Source organism: Octopus bimaculoides, chromosome 9 (genome assembly GCF_046866305.1).
Source record: "Octopus bimaculoides isolate indiv1 chromosome 9, ASM4686630v1, whole genome shotgun sequence".
NCBI classification, from domain to species: domain Eukaryota; kingdom Metazoa; phylum Mollusca; class Cephalopoda; order Octopoda; family Octopodidae; genus Octopus; species Octopus bimaculoides.
This window is the reverse complement of record NC_142936.1, coordinates 33,700,438-33,720,194: the sequence shown is the minus strand read 5'-3', so window position 1 is coordinate 33,720,194 and position 19,757 is coordinate 33,700,438. Positions and strand designations below refer to the sequence as shown.

The following is a 19,757-nucleotide window of genomic DNA, read 5'->3' as shown; positions in this document are numbered from 1 at the left end:
GTTCTAGGAGCACATTATTCTGCCTGCCCTTCCCTATATTAAGAGAGTAGTGTGTAATATAAGGGAGAGTTAGCTGCTATTTCTCACAGCAGATTAATCATGTAGAAGATTTATTATTGGTTTTGGGTGCTTTGTGAGTCTTAGCTTGATACCTCAAGGTTTTGAGTACAGTTGACTTTGCATCTGCTGCCTCTAGAATTTGTAGAAGGTGACTGGATGCGGCTGGCTTCATATCTCAACCTGAGCCAGCAAGTCTTGATCATGGGGATGGTAAGTGCCCCAATGGAATAATTCTCTTCCCATTCAAGTGGGGGTAGATCTCTAGTCCGGGACGTAACATGCAGCATCATGTTCTTTGGCTCCAACTTTGCTGCATCAGCTGCAAATCCAGATATCACCACCTATAACATGGAGGAGAAAAAGTCCATAAATACAGGGGCCTGACCAGTTACCGCTGTGACATCAGGTGTTCTCAGACCCTGTGCTACTGACTTCCTCCGCAAAATAGGGATAACAGCAGCCCATTGGTAAAAATGAGCCCTACAAAGTGGAGTGGCTGCTGCAGTGAGTGTCACTGGCCATACTCCATGGCAATGCCACCACAGTCATTACTGCATGGCACAGCTGAGCACACCAGTTGTACTGGGATATATAGCCCATCAGCCCCTTCCTCTCCATTTTCTTCTGCTTTACCACCCCTCTTTTTTCTTTTCTTTCTTTTCCTTACTTATCTCTCATTTTTCTTGTTTCTTTGTATTTAAATTTGAATAAAATTTATTGATTAAAACAATATCATTAAAATATTGGGTTCAACTTAATTGGAAAGAATTTACATCTGTAAAAAAAAAAATATATATATATATATAAAATCTTCACCTGACTTGTACTGATACCATTCTGACATGAGAAAACAGCTACATTGATATCAACATTTTCATTTTGACCAAGTGTGTCAAGGCATAAGTTAGAAGCTGGGTTACGAACCTAAAATAATAATAAAAAAGTGGGTCAGTTTTTCCAAAATTCTTTAAGATTGATAGAATAAAAGATAACTAAGGCAACAATAATAATGCATTTTAGAAGAGAAATATAATCTATACGACAGGCTGAAAAATAATTTGATTAACAAGGAATGAGGTGCATTCAAAAAGTATCTGATTTTATTTTTTCTCCACCAAAATTAATGCCACATGGGCAAAATCCTTTGGGCAGGAAGTAATGTCACCCTTCCTGCACATGCATCAAAATTTTCATGTCAATAGGCTACATCAGTTCCCAGCTGTTACATTTAGAGTACAACTATGTAGTGGATGGTCATTCAGATTCTCATTTTTATCAAATGCATTGAGCAGAGATATTGCATCAAGTTTTGTCAAAAGCTTTGTGATACTCAAGCTCAAACCATCCAGAAGATTCAACAAGTGATGATACCATGAGTATGACACCAGGACAAAATTTGTATCAAGAAGTGGTACAACTGCTTCAAACATGGCAAACATGGCTCTCAGTGGAGAGTGAGGCACATTCAAGAAGGCCATCCACAAACCAAAATGAAAAGCCGGTTGAGATGGTTTGGTGAATAGTCATTGAAGACCATCATGTAACACACCAAGAAATTGTTCATGAAGTGGGAATAAGCATAGGATCAGTGCATTCTATATTAATGGAGGATTTGTGCATCCAGAGAATGTCGGCAAAATTTGTTCCCAAGTACTGGCAGAGCAGCAGAAGCTCAGGACATGCTAGAGTGTGTAAACCATGACCACACATCATTAGTTTTGACAGGCAAAAATAAAATTAGATACTTTTTGAATGCACCTCTTATAGTAGTACCCATGTCTAAAAATGTAGTGTTTTCAAATATATAAATACATACACACATATATTATTTAATAAAAGTTTGACTCAGCTTTGTATGATTTAAAGTTTTGTAGGTTCATTGAGCCTACCTCATTAGATATCTAGAGAAGAGTAATGGGATTGGAAACAAAGACAGTCTCGAGACATTAGATGTATTGATCAGCTCAGGTCACATGGTGGTATTGCTGTGAAAGCAACATCAATTCTAAAAACTGATTAGTCCTTGTTTTTAGATCGTTCTCTTTTTGATAACAATTTTTATTCCTTATATTGCTTGTTAATCTTTACCTAGATTGAATTCATACCTAGATTAATCACTGCATTTCTTTTGAACACTAGGCAATGATTTTGTTTTGAGATATATTTTGTAGTTGTTTTTCAACTTCTGCATATAACCTTATTTTAGTTTACTTGAATGGATTTTTCCAAACAATATTCTTTTCAAAATCATTTTTCATCACATATATGAAATTGATTGTCACTTTTCTCCCATCTTAGCAGTAAAATAGTTTCCTCATTTTCAGATTTTCTTTCTATACTTCACACATATATATAAAAAGTACTGCTTTATTCTCAAAGAGTATGCATTTCCTTAGCAGTTTTATACTGGTTGCTCTTAATATAAGTAGTTCTATGTTCATTGTCAATTTGTCTGGAGTTATTTTTTCTCATTGTTGTTTTAGCTTTAGCTGCATATGTGTGTCATTGTGTATGTGTGCACATTTATCATCATTTTAATACCCACTTTTTCCATGTTTGCATGGGTTGGACTGAATTTTGTTGAGGCAGATTGTTTCTATAGCTAGATGCCCTTCATGTAGTTAACCTTTACCTGTTTCCATGTAAGGTAATATTTCTCCATGACTAGATATGCTTTCATAAAAGATTGGAAATAAAGGATACCACTTGCATGATAGTGACACTTGTTTACAAGTATCATGTGATATGAAGGCAAAGAGATAGTAAAACACACATATATACATATGCATATATATGTAATGGGCTTCTTTTAGTTTCCACCTACCAAATCCATTCACAAGGCTTCGGTCAGTCTGGAACTATGCTATTGGGAAGCAATCTTCTTACTACACAGCCACATCTGTGCCTACAGCAAACACAGAAACCTTTGTCAAAGGTTACCTTTGGCATAGAAAGCTTGAAGCAAACTTAATGCAGACAGAGGTGGGAGAGCAATATGATTGGAAGAAAGTAAAAAATGAAAGGTACAGAGAGAATTTTGGAGGAAATATCAGAATGCTGAAATAAATCAATAAAATATAAATTTGAACTTACCATACCCCAAGCATAAACATTTTCATCAGGAATGAATTTTGTAGGATATACATTCTCTAAATACCATTTAAAACTTTTGCATTTTAAATTTTGTCTCAGTGCTTTACGTTCTGACAGATCACCACAGTCTTTTCCCTGGAAAAAGAATTGTAAAAAATTGTTGACAAATAATGTATATCAATGTTGTTATTTACCCACAGGCATATGGCATAGTGGTTAAGAGCACGGGCTAGTAACCCCAAGATTCTGAGTTCAATTCCAGGCAGTGACCTGAATAATAATAATAATAACATTGAAAAATACCATTAGGAATGAGAACCCAGGTTTAAAATTACTTCAAGACACCTGTTGACGGCTGGAGGGTATATCAGCCAAAACGTTGTGTGAACAACAGACACGATGAGGACAAATATCTGTCTAATGTAAATAATGTAAATAATGTACATAATTCTTCATCTCTTAAATATAGATCTGTATTGTTGTTATTTGTCAGCAGATTGGTATTAAATGAGATGACTTATGATGAGGGCTGTCCAGGAATAAAAAGACTTTCTTAGATTTTCTTAGACTATATTATTCAGTGTGTTGTTTGCATTTTAAGATATACATATATAAATATTTAAATAAATGTACAGGCATACATATATAAGCAAATACTTAAATATTTAGACACACACATATAGACACATGTGTGCGTGCGTGTATGTGTGTATATATGACCATTGTTTAACATCTGTTTTCTATGCTAGCATGGATAGTTTGAAATGGAACTGGCCAGCTGGGAGCTCTCTAGATGGATGACCTTCCTAGCACCAAATACTTAATATAGTAGCTGGATGCATTTTACGTGCTATCAGCACAGGTGCATCTATGCAGCACTGGCATGGGTGCATTTTATGAGGCACTGGCACCTGAAAGGACAAACTTGTATGGAAGACAGCGATTTCACTTAGCTTGACATGTTTAATCAAGTACAGCAAATCACCACATCTCCCAGTCCCTTGTCATTAACTCAGTGAGGCCCAGCATCCGAAGATCCTTTCTCACCACTTCCCACATCTTCCTGGGTCTACCTCTTCCACACGTAGCCTTCATGATTAGAGCTTGACACTTCTTTACACAGCTGTCCTCATCCATATGCATCACATGACTAAACCAACAGTCTTCTCTCTTGCACACAACATATGATGCCTCTTATACCTACTTTTCCTCTTAAATCATTTACAGTCTGTCGCGCATACACACTGACATTACCCATCCAGTGAAGTACACTAGCTTCATTTCTTTCAAACCTTTGCATGTCCTCTGTAGTCAAAGTCCATATTTTACTGCCATGTAACATAGCTGTATGTATACAGGCGTCATACATTCTGCCTTTCACTGTGAGGGAGAGGCCCTTACTTATCAACAAAGATAGAAGCTCTCTGAATTTTGCCCAGCTTGCTCTTATTCTTGCAACTACACTTTCAGAACTTCCTCCACCACTGCTAACTTGGTCTCTTAGGTAATAGAAGGTGCCTATTACTTCTAATGGTTCCCCTGATCATTCGAGGGAGTCTATTGTTGGTGCATTTTTAGTGCTTATTGTATCCACACATTTTCCACACACAAAGACAATTTTCTCTGCTACACCTCTTTTGTGTTCAAAGCTTGCAATGGGTACAACATATGGTGTGTGTGTGTGTGTGTGTGTGTGTGTGTGTGTGTGTATATATATATATATATATATATATATATATATATAAATATGAATCAGAAATGGAAACCAAAACAATAAATTGAACAATCAAATAATTTAATCATTAAATAATAAATTTAATTCAAGTTAATTATTTTATACAAACAAATGACACATCTCATAAATTACAGCTGTTTCCACTTCATCAATAAAACCAAGTTTTTCAAGACTAATAAAATCCCATTTAAATATAACGAGGTTTCATCAGATAAACATATCTTCTTAAATGTTTCATGAAAAATAGCAAGTGAACATTTTTATAACTGCTAATGCTTTTCAAAAAGATGCTTTTTGAGAGCAAGCTTGATCATAAATAAATAATCTAACTGAAATTAAGCAAATTCTTCAATTTAAATCTTTTAGTATCAAGTTCTATAACCAATTTTGTTGCCAAATACACATATTCATATATACATATTTATACATATTTATATATATATATATACACGTACACCTATTCATTCATGCATATATATAAACACACACACACACATATTCACATACACACGTTTACTTATTCATCTCTCTCTCTCTCTCAATATATATATATATATATATATATATATATATATATATATATACATTTTTACAATATGCCTTCATATTCAATTCCATGCACACATGTATATGTATTTATGGTAAAACAATATTTTATATATTAATTAAAACATAAATAAAAGAATTAGTAATATAAATCCAACTTACAATTTATTTAAGTTATAGTTTAAAGGAAATACAGGGGAGATAACTATTTTTCCATTTATACATTGATATATATATCGATGTATATATAATGTGTATATAGATGTCTGTATGTATATTCATATGCATACATCTACGTTTATATATATATATAGGAGTGGCTGTGTGGTAAGTAGCTTGCTTACCAACCACATGGTTCCGGGATCATTCCCACTGCGTGGCACCTTGGGCAAGTGTCTTCTACTATTGCCTCGGGCCGACCAAAGCCTTGTGAGTGGATTTGGTAGACGGAAACTGAAAGAAGCCCGTCGTATATATATATATATATATATATATATATATATATATATATATATATATGTATGTGTGTGTGTGTATGTTTGTGTGTCTGTGTTTGTTTCCCCAACATCGCTTGACAACCGATGCTGGTGTGTTTACGTCCCCGTAACTTAGCGGTTCGGTAAAAGAGACCAATAGAATAAGTACCAGGCTTACAAAGAATAAGTCCTGGGGTCAGTTTGCTCGACTAAAGGCGGTGCTCCTGCATGGCCACAGTCAAATGACTGAAACAAGTAAAAGAGTATACATACAACAAAAACAAAGTAATACAATACAAACGAAATGTCCCAAATACGAACAACAAGACAAAACAAAAAAATTAAACAAGACAAATATGCTATATCTTCATATATATCACATTATTCATTCACTCACATACAAATACATATCGATACATATAAACAAAACGAAAAATGAATTCAACTCTTGTCGGACATAGAAAAATAAATTCTACACATACATCAAAACCAAAGTAATAATAATATAAACGAAATGTCACAAATACAAATATCGAGCCAAACTCCAAATTAAAAAGATAAATACTCTGTAGCTTCATGTATATCACATTATGAGCAGCTATGTGGGTGCATTTAGTATGTGGGTGCATTTAGTATGTGTGTGTGTACACCCTAGCAGTTGAGGGAACCTGTGGAAGAGGTAGACCCAGGAAGACCTGGGATGAGGTGGTGAGGCATGACCTTCAAACACTGGGCCTCACCGAGGCAATGACTTCTGACCGAGACCTTTGAAAATATGCTGTGCATGAGAAGACCCGGCAAGCCAAGTGAGACCTAAATCCAAGGCCTCTGCCAGGGGTGTAGCCAGCCCATTTATGCGTACCTTCCTTCATTGGACACTAAACTCCCCTTGCGAAGACCTGTTGAGGCAAGTGAAATCGGAATCAAACTAAATTTGACGACTGGCACCCATGCCAACGTCGTCTCCTTCATTGGACACTAAACTCAGCTTGCGAAGACCTGTTGGGGCAAGCGAAAGCGAAATCGTGATGGTACCTGTGCCCAGCGTCGCCTTCCTGGCACTTGAACCGGTGGCACATGTAAAGACATTCAAGCGAGGTTGTTGCCATTGCCCCTGGACTGGCTCCTGTGCAGGTAGCATGTAAAATACACCATTTTGAGTGTGACCGTTGCCAGTACCTCTTGACCAGCCTTCGTTCCAGTGGCACGTAAAAGCACCCACTACGCTCTCAGAGTGGTTGGCTTTAGGAATGGCATCCAGCTGTAGAAACTCTGCCAAATCAGATTGGAGCCTGGTGTAACCACCTGGTTCACCAGTCCTCAGTCAAATTGTCCAACCCATGCTAGCATGGGAAGCAGATGTTAAACAATGATGATGATCATTCAACCATGGTAGTGGTTGAATATATTCTTAAGTCCACCATTTCATCAATCGCAGCAGCTTCCAAGCTTCACCACTAATTCAGTTCTCAACTAAATTGCAAACTGTTAACAGTTTTAAAGAGGACACCTCCTCAGCTATACTTTGGCACAAATAGTTTGAGATTTGGTTCAGTAGAAAAAAAGTTACATCAAAATATCTGCAACCTCAAGGCACCTATTCACCTTCAATTAACATAAATTTTTTAATTTTAAATTAAAAGTATGCCTTTCTTAGGCTTAAATGATAGAAAAATGCCCGAGGAATTGCACAAAAATTAGTAGAAAAAGAATTATGAGGTAAAATGTTATGAAATTTCATGTCAGTAAGGAAGTAAGGGAGTAAGCTTCAGCAACAAGAATAAAGAATATATTTCTAAAATGAATGTTTCCATTATAAGGCAGCGAGCTGGCAGAAATGTTAGCATGCTGGATGAAATGCATAATGGTATTTTGTCTGTCTTTATGTTTTTGAGTTCAAATTTTGCTGAGGTCGACTTTGATGTACAGATTATTTAATTAATTTTTTTTTAACTAAACACTTTCAAACTTCCAATACTGGTAGAATATGTCACATAGAACAGGGTTTATTCTTAACATTTTTGACAAAATTTTGTATTTTAGAAGCGGTTTTTCATCTGTCTTTACATTCTGAGTTCAAATTCTGCCAAGGTCAAGTTTGCCTTTCATCCATTTCGGATCTATTCAATTAGACGTACAGATTATTTCGTTAATGTTTTTTAACTAAACACTTTCAAACTTCTGATACTGGTAGAATGTGTCACATAGAACAGGGTTTACTCTTAACGTTTTTGACAAAATTTTGTATCTTAGAAGTTACTTCGTCAGAAGTTACAGAGCGACAATGGACAAATTCATGTTTGATAGGTGCCAATACATGAAACTCTCAGCTTTTGACTTATTCTCTAATTTCTGCTGATGATATATATGCATATTACATATATGTGTAAAAAAAATCTCATTACACAATCAAACCAATGAAAGAGCCTCTACCTGGTTGCTCGACACACTAAAAATAGCAGCCAAAGTATCCTTCTACCTAAATAACATGCCCATTGTATGCAATGTCCTAGATTATCCCTAAAAAGACGGTTTGCTGAAGGCTGGAATGTCTTTGATGATGCGTTTGCAGTATCAGGGTTTATTTGAGGCTAAATAACAACAACATTATGGTCAATTTCTATATTAACACATGCACGATTTTCACTAAGAAAAAAAAAATTTGATTTGTTCCATGAAATCAAGTACCCTGACCTAATATGCTGCAAATCCCTTCTTTTGGTTCAGCAAAAATGAGGTGGGGGTTCCCCACCCCCCAATCCCGGGAATCATTGGAAAATTAATTTTATTGTTGAATGAATTCCTGTGACCTCCTAATATTGCAAAACTAGGTTACTTAAGGTGGGCCTGGTAACTGATGATTTTGGGGTCTTGTTGTTTGTAACTTTTGGTGAGCCATGGTGAACCAACAGGATGGTCAGAATCCCTGCCATTAATTTGGTGTGGATGGGTAATATCAAATAATTCAATCATAACATATATTTAAATTAAACACGGTAAAAATTGAAATATTATCATCACTTACATGGAAAAATTGAAATATTATCTCTCAGTATTTTATAAAGTAAAATCTTAAATTATTAACTGATACATTATTAATTATCTTATAACAGCAATGCTGGAAACATCATGGATTACATAGAAAAATGCGAGCATGAAAAGTTATATTCTTAAGATTATAAACCTGGAAAAGTACAGGACAAGTTATTACATCTGTAAAAGTATAGGACAAGCTATTACTTCTAGTAAAGTAAAGAATAAGAAACTTTTTACATATATACCCCCATATATACCTGATATATATATATTTAGATATATGCACCGTCATATATACACATACACCTTCACATACATGAATAAACAAATAAATATATATACACAGATATACACAGTGGCGGAATGAGTGTGAAAATATTGGTTGCCAGGAAACTAAGGGGGCCCACCCGCAACTACAAGGGGGCCCACCAGCAACTACAATGCTATCATTTAATTTTTTTTGTTAAAAGTATTCTTTTCAACTGTCTACAAACACAACCAGCCTGAAATGATTAATGCATTGTTCCAAGAGTGAATAAAAAATTCTCAAACTTGAGGGGATGGGCCCCTTAGATACTAACATGGGCTCCTATATATGGATTCTAATAGTGCAGGGGCCCACTTGCCATCAGGCAAGCTGGCAACCTGGTCAGTCCGCCACTGGATACACACACACACACACACACACACACACACACACACACACACACACACACACACACACATACACATATATACATATACACATAAAAAATATATATACAAATACACAATATACATATATACACAAAAATATATATACATATACAAAAAATGCACATACACATATATATACATACATACATACATATATATATTATAGTAACTACATTTAAACACTCTAAGTGGAAAGGAAGAATACAAAAAAACACATTTTGACTTAGCCAGACCATACAGGCTAGTAATTAATTCAAAGCAGATTTTAGCTGATTTTATTTGTTTTTTTGTTTCATCTTATTAGACCTAGTGATTCAAAGCTTAAGAGGGCACCAGCATTTTCCTTATAAGGAAAGGGAAGGGGTAAACAATATACATGGATATGGTTATAAAGAATCTCTTGGTTTTAATGACACACTATTATAGGTTGGGGGGTTTTCACTACTAGCAGACCAGTTTATAATGTAGCAGGGGAGATTTAACATAAGGCACCTAGGTCAAAAGTATATAAAATAAAGTTGCTATATATGTACAGATACAGTATGTGGTTATTTATAGTTTTCATTAATCAGAATAATGTATCAGTATTGTTTTACATATACTAAGTATGAAAACTTTGAGATACCAATATTTGCTTAATTAATATGTGAATAAATAAAAGCTAATTATAAATTAATAAATTAATAATGAAATAAGAAATAAAAAGAAACAGTGTATAGTAATGTAACTAATCAATACATTCAGTATGCAAAAACCATGAAGTAGTGTTAATTTAAAAAGCTTTGGTAAAGTACATTTAGACTTATTTACACCAATATAAAGAACCAAAGGTAAGATGTGAAATTAAAAATTTTTTATATATATTGGACTAAAAATTATTTAAAAAAATTAAAATTAAACTTATATATCTAATATTATTTAAAGGACACATAAGAAATAAAATTTATTTTATAACTACTATAAAGAATTGATACATAGAAGTTCTCACCAAACTGGAAGAACATATCAGTGTATTCCATTTGGGTGACTTTAACTTTCCCAATGTGGGTTAGCCTGAGGGCTAAATGTTCCCAGGCAGTGGTGGCTCTTGTATAGGAACTGCAGCACCCCCTATTTCCACTTGATATTACCGATGACATTCAATATAATGTTATCCTTTTTTCTTTAATTCTTTCTTTATACTTACTTGTACATTGTACAGTCCTTAAGCTTAATGTCAGTAGCCATCCCCTGGTTTACGAAAAAAAATACAAAAATCCTTGTATAGAACTGTGCCCTTCACAGTCCCAGCGACATGGTATTTGGCTATTGTGCACATGCTCACACATCTGAGATAGGAAGCTTCACACAAGGGAGAGAGAGTACTGTGTGAATGACAGTGCCAGGTGAAAGGTAGTGTTTCTTTTTGACTCTATGTGTAGTGTGCTTAAAAACATGTTTATATTCTTGAGTGTGTTCGAGTGTAGAATTAGAATATTATCCTACTTCCAGTTTCAGTGTTGCTGCCAGGATCTGAAAAATAGGGCACATTTCCCCCACCTTATTTTGTGATTTAGGGGGGTATTTTTGAAAAACAAGGGGGAATTTGCAGCAGTGTTCAGTGAACAAACTAAACACACTACCTGGCAGTGGCTAAAATGTGTACCGATCAAGTTTATGTATAAACGTTCTTTTTATATGTTTGTTTCCTTTTACACAATATTAAAACAGCGGCTAAAAATTTTCTGAGGCAGCACCCCCACTAATTTTATCTATGAGCTGCCACAGCTCCCAAGAATGACTCACCACCATCAAACATAGGCAAAGTCCCTGCTCCACCTTACCAATGCTTCAATCATGGAGCAAATTGTGCTGCAATCAACCAGGGTAAATAACATAATGAATCTACTTCACAAACAATATGGACATCCATAATGTGAAAGTGACAGCAACACTGGTCTCAGATCACAACATAATAGAGCTGTCTATGTATGGACCAAAAGCCCCAACAAATATACAGACTATACGAAGCTTATGCAGATGACAAAAAAGTCCGTCAGGCAATTCAAAACCCTGGTAATGTTGTGCATCTGCAATGGGATGCAATATACAGGTGGGCTGAGGACGGCAACTTGTAGTTTAATGAAGGAAAATTTCAAGCCCTGTGCTACCAGCACACAAAGCTGAATGACCTGCAATCAGGATACACTGGCTCAGGAGGAATTGCAATCTCTGAATCAAAATCAGTGCATGACCTGGGTATTGACATGAGCAATGATGTATTTTTCCAAGTGCATACTACCAATTTGGTAATAAAATGTAAATGGCTAGCTGGATGGATACTCCAAACTTTCAAAACAAGAGAAAAGGAGACAATGATGGTCCTTTGGAGGGCATACCTCCTCAGCCACAATTACAAATTAATAAATTAAAAATTAAAAACTTGCATCTTGAAATAGAGAGTTAAATATTTCATCAGGGTGAGAATTAGACATATATAAGAATCACATCATAAACGAATGGGTGATGGTCAACAGATTCAACACGACATGGTTTATAATTCCATTCACTAAACAAATTAAGAGTAATTTTATTAAATCCTTTTATAAAGTGGTTTCCAAGTATTTTTCTGAGGAAAATAAGTATCATGAAATAATTAACATGGATTTAGTGAGATTTGGTTTCTTTGTCTCTCTTAATGTTTCTCAGATTAATTTTTCACTGAATAACAAGAAATTGAACTGTTTCTATAACGGTAGAAATAAATGCAATGATAATGAATCACATAACCTAAATTTTCCAAATTCTAATGAACGTCAGATCTCACATTGGGGGAAGGGAAGTAACCCATGTAAATCACCCAGTTTAAACATAGAATTATGAATCAAAAAATTAATGCTAAAGATAAGATTAGTATTGACTACAGATTTATTGAGAAAGATAAAAATACTCATTGTGATTATAAATTTAAAAATAAATGTTAGCTTAATAATTATTGTAGAATGAAAGATGTTGTATATGGATTCAAGATAGAAACTAATGGACTAAATTACTATTACATTGGATCCACAGCAAATTTTATTAAATGTAGAATCGCCAACCATGAAAACATGTTTAGAAACAAAAATAAATCAAACTCCACCAGTTTTAGTAAATTTATTTGGGAATTAAAGGACAAAAATAAAGATTTTAATCTCAAGTGGGAAATTATCAGCCATGCTAAACTCATGTGGGCTTGTACAGCCACAACAGATGTTGCACCACCATCAGCAGCTGGCACAAATTTTCCAGGTGCAGATGCATGGTCTTCTGAGACCAAAAGATACCTATCATATATATAAATACACACACACGCACACACACACACACACACATGCACGCGTGTGCATATACAAACAGACGCATTACATATCTTGTTCATTTGTTGATATCTTCAGCAAATTATAGCTAGAAAGATATATTTTATATAAAATTCCTTAAATTTTTTTAAATGTTTAGAGATAGATAGATAAATAGATAGACAGATAGATAGGTAGAGAGAAAGAGACAGATAGACAGAGAGAGAGACACAGAAACATTTACACATTCATAAACATGCATATACAAATTTGCACAGGTACATGCATTTTGCCATCCATCCATTCACACATAGTTACAGCCACCCACTCACCCCATACATGCATACATATATTCGTTGACTTAGATTGGATAATAATAACTATAATAATGTAAAGAAAAGTCATTATGCCAATATAATTAACACATGCCCTAGTTCAATTCCACTTCTTTATTATTAATCAATTGAACCAGTGTGTGTGTGTTAATTATATTGGCATAATGATTCTCCTTGGACACAACAAAATTTGTTTCAACACACAAATTCACATAAAGAATCTTACAAACTAGATACAAAAATTTATAAGAAAATATAAGGATATTTGCATAGCCCTGTCTATAGTTAAAAATAATAATCTACATACTTACAGGATTATGATTTATAATAGAATGATAAACCGCCAATAATAGCAACAATTACAACAAGTATAAAATTAACGAATAATATAATATTCAAATAAGTGAAGTAGGAATTTGTTAAAGATATGAAGGAAAACTCTACCCTGCAAAAATAGTATACACAAAAATGGAGTAAAGTGTTGCATCCAGAATGTGTTTTATAAGGTCTATATTTTAAGTTACATATCTTATGTGTGTGTATATGTATATATATATTTATATATATACATATACATATATATATATATATATATATATATATATACATATATATATATATATATATATATATATATATATATATACATATATATATATACATATATATATATATATATATATATATATATATATATATATATATATATATATATACATGTCTCTTAAAGGATAGAGCTCAAAATCAATGCATTGAAGATACTTTATTGCAGCAACAATTATAATAACAGAAACAACCACAATAAGCCAAACCTATGCACATTTCAATAGGGTATCCCGGAAAAATAAACCACATCATCAGATGTCTCGTAAAATATTGTAACAAATTACAACATATTACAAATTTCTGGATACTCCATCTCATCAGGGTCGCATTATTGCCATCACCAATACTATTATTAGCAAAACACACACATCATCCAAGAGGGTGAAAGAATAATCGACGGCACGCAACCTACCATCGTTATTTTCTTATAGAATGTAAACAAACCAGTCAACCGAAATCCAGCGACGTACACCGCCCGGTTTACAGCGTAAAAATCCCTTGCCAAAAATTCATCCCCCCTGTACATCAAGATTTCCTATCGGATCTTCCTATAACGATAGTGTATTAATTAATTCATTAATTATACCCGCCCACGCCCACGCACCGCACACCACCACCCACATGCCCACACCTACCCCCACACACACATATACCTATACTTAGATGTACACACCAATATATATTTATATGTATTTTTTATGTATAACCATACACTCAAACACATATACACACAAACACATATATACACTCACATATGCATGCATATACATATACACACATACAGATACACATATTGTGGTTGTTTCTGTTATTATAATTGTTGCTGCAATAAAGTATCTTCAATGCATTGATTTTGAGCTCTATCTTTTAAGAGACATGTATACATATATATATACAAAAACTCAACTGTGAGTTTTTGGCTAAGACTGTTAACAGATACTATATATTTTGTAAAATTTGTTTTATAAAAGTATATATTTAATATATATTTTACAGTTCTACTGTTCGGTAGATACTGCTTTTTATCTGTGACGTCATGGAGCTATTCAAAATCGATGCATCTTTGAAGGATATTCCGATACCACCCAGGAATGTATTTATAAAGCAACTGATTGCCAGGACACATTCATTCATCAACAGAGTAAGATGGAAGGCTTATTTTTTAGATAAGGGAGAACAACCAATCAATAACGCGGATGTTAACTCGCAGTATAAAAGGCTTTTCAGATTAAGAAGCAACCCTCCATACAACCCTAGGCTGGATAGTTTTGAAGAAGAGCTCTGGACTGTAGTTAGGAACATTAAAATGAAGAAGCAAATTACAAAGAACCATCATTTGGATTACCTAAGTGATATCACCAAGGAGATTAGCAGTTTAAACAGCATTTTAGTTAAATCAGATAAAACTGGTAATATGTATAAGCTAAAGAAGCAGTATTATTTGGAGCTTCTTAAAAAAGAAATTGAGAAGAACTATAAGACTACTAGTATGAACACACTAAGAAATGCGAATATGGAAACAAAAAAACTAATGAAGAGATTTAACCTTTTAAATAGGACTGAGCCTATAGTGCCAAGGCAACCGAGGTTCATATTGAAAGATCACAAGAATAATTTTTGGACTGATCCTAAATTAAGGCTTATTTGCCCGGCTAAGTCGGATATAGGGACACTAAGCAAAAGTATATTAGATAAGTATATCCCTGTAATAATTGGAAAACTTAAGCTACAACTGTGGTCCAATTCTAAGCAAGTAATAGATTGGTTCAATTCTATTAGTGATAAAGATAATGTCAAATTTATACAATTTGATATAGCTAATTTCTATCCCTCAATTAATCCTTCTGTTCTTAATAAAGCATTGTGGTTTATGCACAATAAAGCTGGGCTTTCTAGAGAAGAGATTAATGTAGTTTTAGTTGCCAGGAAATCTTTTATGAGGTTTAATAACAAAATTTGGATTAGAAAGGGTACACCTGATGCGTTTGATGTACCTATGGGTAGCTCTGATTCGGCCCAGGTTGCCAATGTGGTTTGTTCCTTTATACTTGATGAGTTAGCTGATCAATTCCCAGATATCAGAGGGGGTCTGTATAGAGATGATTGTCTGCTATTTCTCAGAAATAGTTCAAAACAGCAAGTACAAAGGATAAAAAATAGATTAGTTAGATTTTTTCACAGAATGGGAATGGATATTATTTTTGAGGACAATATATCTGTAGCTAATTTCTTAGACGTTACGCTTGATCTGCATAATAAATCATATAGGCCATATCATAAACCTTTAACTAACCTGAGGTATATCAATAGATCTAGTAATCATCCAAAAGCAATAACAGATAACTTGGTCCATAGTATATCTTTAAGATTGTCCAACCTGTCTGCAAATAATCTGGTTTTTGAAGATGAGGCAAAGTTTTATAACTCCGCTTTGCTGGAAGCAGGATATAATGATAAGGTATACTATATTAAACCAGATTCTGCTTCCTCTATTGAAGATGTTAATAATAATAATATTAATAAAATTGATAATGTGAATAATAGCAATAAGGGTAGTTATAAAACTAACAATAATAATAAGAAGAAGAATAATAAGAATAATGTTAACCCATTCAGTAAGCTAAAGCATAGGCCAAGATCCAACGATAGTGTACCAGGGGCTGAAAGTAGTAGGCTTAAGTTTTTTAGGGATAATAATGTAGGTTGTCATTCTAGGAAACAGGATAGTCTATGGTTCATCGTCCCTTATGGGAGGCAAGTAAAATCAAATTTAGTTAGTTTATTCAGGAATGTAGTTAGGAAACATTTTCCAATTAACTCGCTCTACTATAAGGTTATTAACGAGCATAAGGTAAGGTTCGGATTTTCAAACACCAAGAATTTGACCCAAATTATCGCCGCTCATAACTTTAAACTTTTATCCTCAAACTCTAGTCATAGTTCTGTTGACATAAACACAGAGGGTAATAATAATAATAATACAGGCAATGGTCGAGATGTTAGTCAAGACCAAAAGGATATGGATAATACCACTAACTTTGGTAATAAACTAATCGAAATATCTGAAGATAACCCTAATAGAATAAGATTCCTTAGTGCAAATGCTAAAACTAAAAACATTGTCTATAGGTGTAATGTTATAACGGATAAGAAGATTTGGAGTTATATCAGGGCTTCGTCACTTGAGGTCTCGAAACGAATTTCTAATCATTACTCTTCCTTTAGGGATAGGAGTAAGCAATATAGTACGGCGCTTAGTAATTTAGTTTGGAAATTGAAAGATGAGAAAAAGGATTACTCCCTTGAATGGTTGTTAGTAGGCAAATCGATGCCGTACGACAAGGGTAAAAGTACTTGTTCGTTATGTAACTTGGAATTATTTTCCATACTTTTTTCCAAGGGTCACCTAGTTAATAAAATAACGTTTAAAGCTTACAGATGTCTACATATGTATAGACATACGTATGCATTTTATAAATAGGAATTACCGGAATGTGTATAGGCACAAGTTCGAAATTAAGGAAGAGGTATATTCATCTCTATATATCTTACTGGAATTAGGTCTGTGGCGCAAATATATGAGTGTATATGTATATGGGTGTAGGTATACATGTGGAGACACGTGAGAGTGTATGTGTGTATGGAGACGTATGTGTATGTGTGTACATGTAAACATATATAAGCTTGTGTGTGTGTATGTGCATATGTATCGATGTATATATGGAGGTATAGCTATATGTGTGTATGTACATATGTACGCATGTGTGTATGTGAGTATCTATACGTATATATGTAAATGGGTGTGTGTGTGTATCTGTGCGCGTTTATGTGGGTGCATGTGTATCTGTATGTGTGTATATGTATATGCATGCATATGTGAGTGTATATATGTGTTTGTGTGTATATGTGTTTGGGTGTATGGTTATACATAAAAAATACATACAAATATATATGGGTGTGTGTATCTAAGTATAGGTATATGTGTGTGTGGGGGTAGGTGTGGGCATGTGGGTGGTGGTGTGCGGTGCGTGGGCGTGGGCGGGTATAATTAATGAATTAATTAATACACTATCGTTATAGGAAGATCCGATAGGAAATCTTGATGTACAGGGGGGATGAATTTTTGGCAAGGGATTTTTACGCTGTAAACCGGGCGGTGTACGTCGCTGGATTTCGGTTGACTGGTTTGTTTACATTCTATAAGAAAATAACGATGGTAGGTTGCGTGCCGTCGATTATTCTTTCACCCTCTTGGATGATGTGTGTGTTTTGCTAATAATAGTATTGGTGATGGCAATAATGCGACCCTGATGAGATGGAGTATCCAGAAATTTGTAATATGTTGTAATTTGTTACAATATTTTACGAGACATCTGATGATGTGGTTTATTTTTCCGGGATACCCTATTGAAATGTGCATAGGTTTGGCTTATTGTGGTTGTTTCTGTTATTATAATTGTTGCTGCAATAAAGTATTTTCAATGCATTGATTTTGAGCTCTATCCTTTAAGAGACATGTATACATATATATATACAAAAACTCAACTGTGAGTTTTGGCTAAGACTGTTAACAGATACTATATATTTTGTAAAATTTGTTTTATAAAAGTATATATTTAATATATATATATATATATATATATATATATATATATATATATATATATATATATTCATCATCTAATGTCTGTTCCAAGCTGTCATTGGTTGGACAGTTTAACAGGATCTAACAAGCCTGTGGGCTGTTTTAGTCTCCAGTGTCTGTTTTGATATCTCTATGGCTGGATGTCCTTCTTAACACCACTCTCTTTATAGGGTGTACTAGGTGTGTTTTTGATGTGGCACCAGCACTAGTGGAGTCACCACTTTGCAAAACAAGACACCTACATAGTATAGTAATGCAGTATTAGGGAGATGGCTTTGTGCCAGATGTAGAGAGGCTAAAGTTGGAAAAAGGAACAAGAACAAGCTGTAGAGGGCATACATGGGTACCCCAACATGAAAGGAGAAAAGGTGGTGGATATAAGGTATAAGAGTGTACCCTCAATGATATGTTATGCAGCCAGTCATATGCTTTCTTTTCTTTTCATTTTCTGAATATTCTTTTTAATGGTTACCACTTTTATCCAGGTTTTGTTTGAGAATCAGAGATGTGAAACTCAGAGTAATGGAATTTAGACTTTCAGCTTAATAAAAATATTTTGATAAGATTTTCTCAGTATCGAAACACTCTTTTTCTTTTCCTACTTGTCTATGCTGAAGCCTTTGCATTTGATTGTATGGATACAGAATTCACATCATAACCATGTGGTTTCATCCCACTGCATGACACACTGGGCAAGTTTACTATGGTTTTAGGCTGACCAATGCATTATGAAACTTGTAGGTGGAAACTGTATAGAAGCCAGCCATCTAATCATACACACACACATTTATAGTATACCTGACTACTTCTATGGTGCTACTTGTAGGAAGGGGAATGGTTAACTCCAGGGTATCCCATTTGAAGTTACAAGTAAATAGACAATATAGCAAGTGACAAAGTTTTAAGTTCTTTTTTAAATTTCAAGCTAAAAAGATAATAAATTTAAAGTTTAAAATTAATATTTTCTGAGTAAATCTACATATTGATACTTAATGCATACACTTATTTGTTTTTAATGTGCTTTATCACTTAGTTCTGTTGAGAATCTCAAGTCTATGAATTCTATTAGTCTTCTCTTAATATTTGTGTTGGCTGGACATAAAATACTTGAGAATCCCATTTTAATAAGATCAAACACTTAGCATGTATGTGTATGCATGAATATTTACATTCCATGTCTTCACGTAACACTATGAGGAAAATAGTGATGTC

At 34.1% G+C, this 19,757-nt stretch overlaps 1 protein-coding gene across 1 annotated transcript in view; it reads right to left on the bottom strand.

Moving 5' to 3' along the window:
* The window catches only part of LOC106884391 (putative N-acetylgalactosaminyltransferase 9), a 114,824-nt gene that overhangs the window by 6,306 nt on the left and 88,761 nt on the right, over positions 1 to 19,757 (bottom strand). The window contains exons 8-9 of the mRNA XM_089357362.1: positions 3,154 to 3,288; positions 877 to 984 (exon numbers count right to left, since the gene is read on the bottom strand). Coding sequence (XP_089213488.1) covers positions 877 to 984; positions 3,154 to 3,288 — 243 coding nt within the window. The remainder of the gene's footprint in view (positions 1 to 876; positions 985 to 3,153; positions 3,289 to 19,757) is intronic.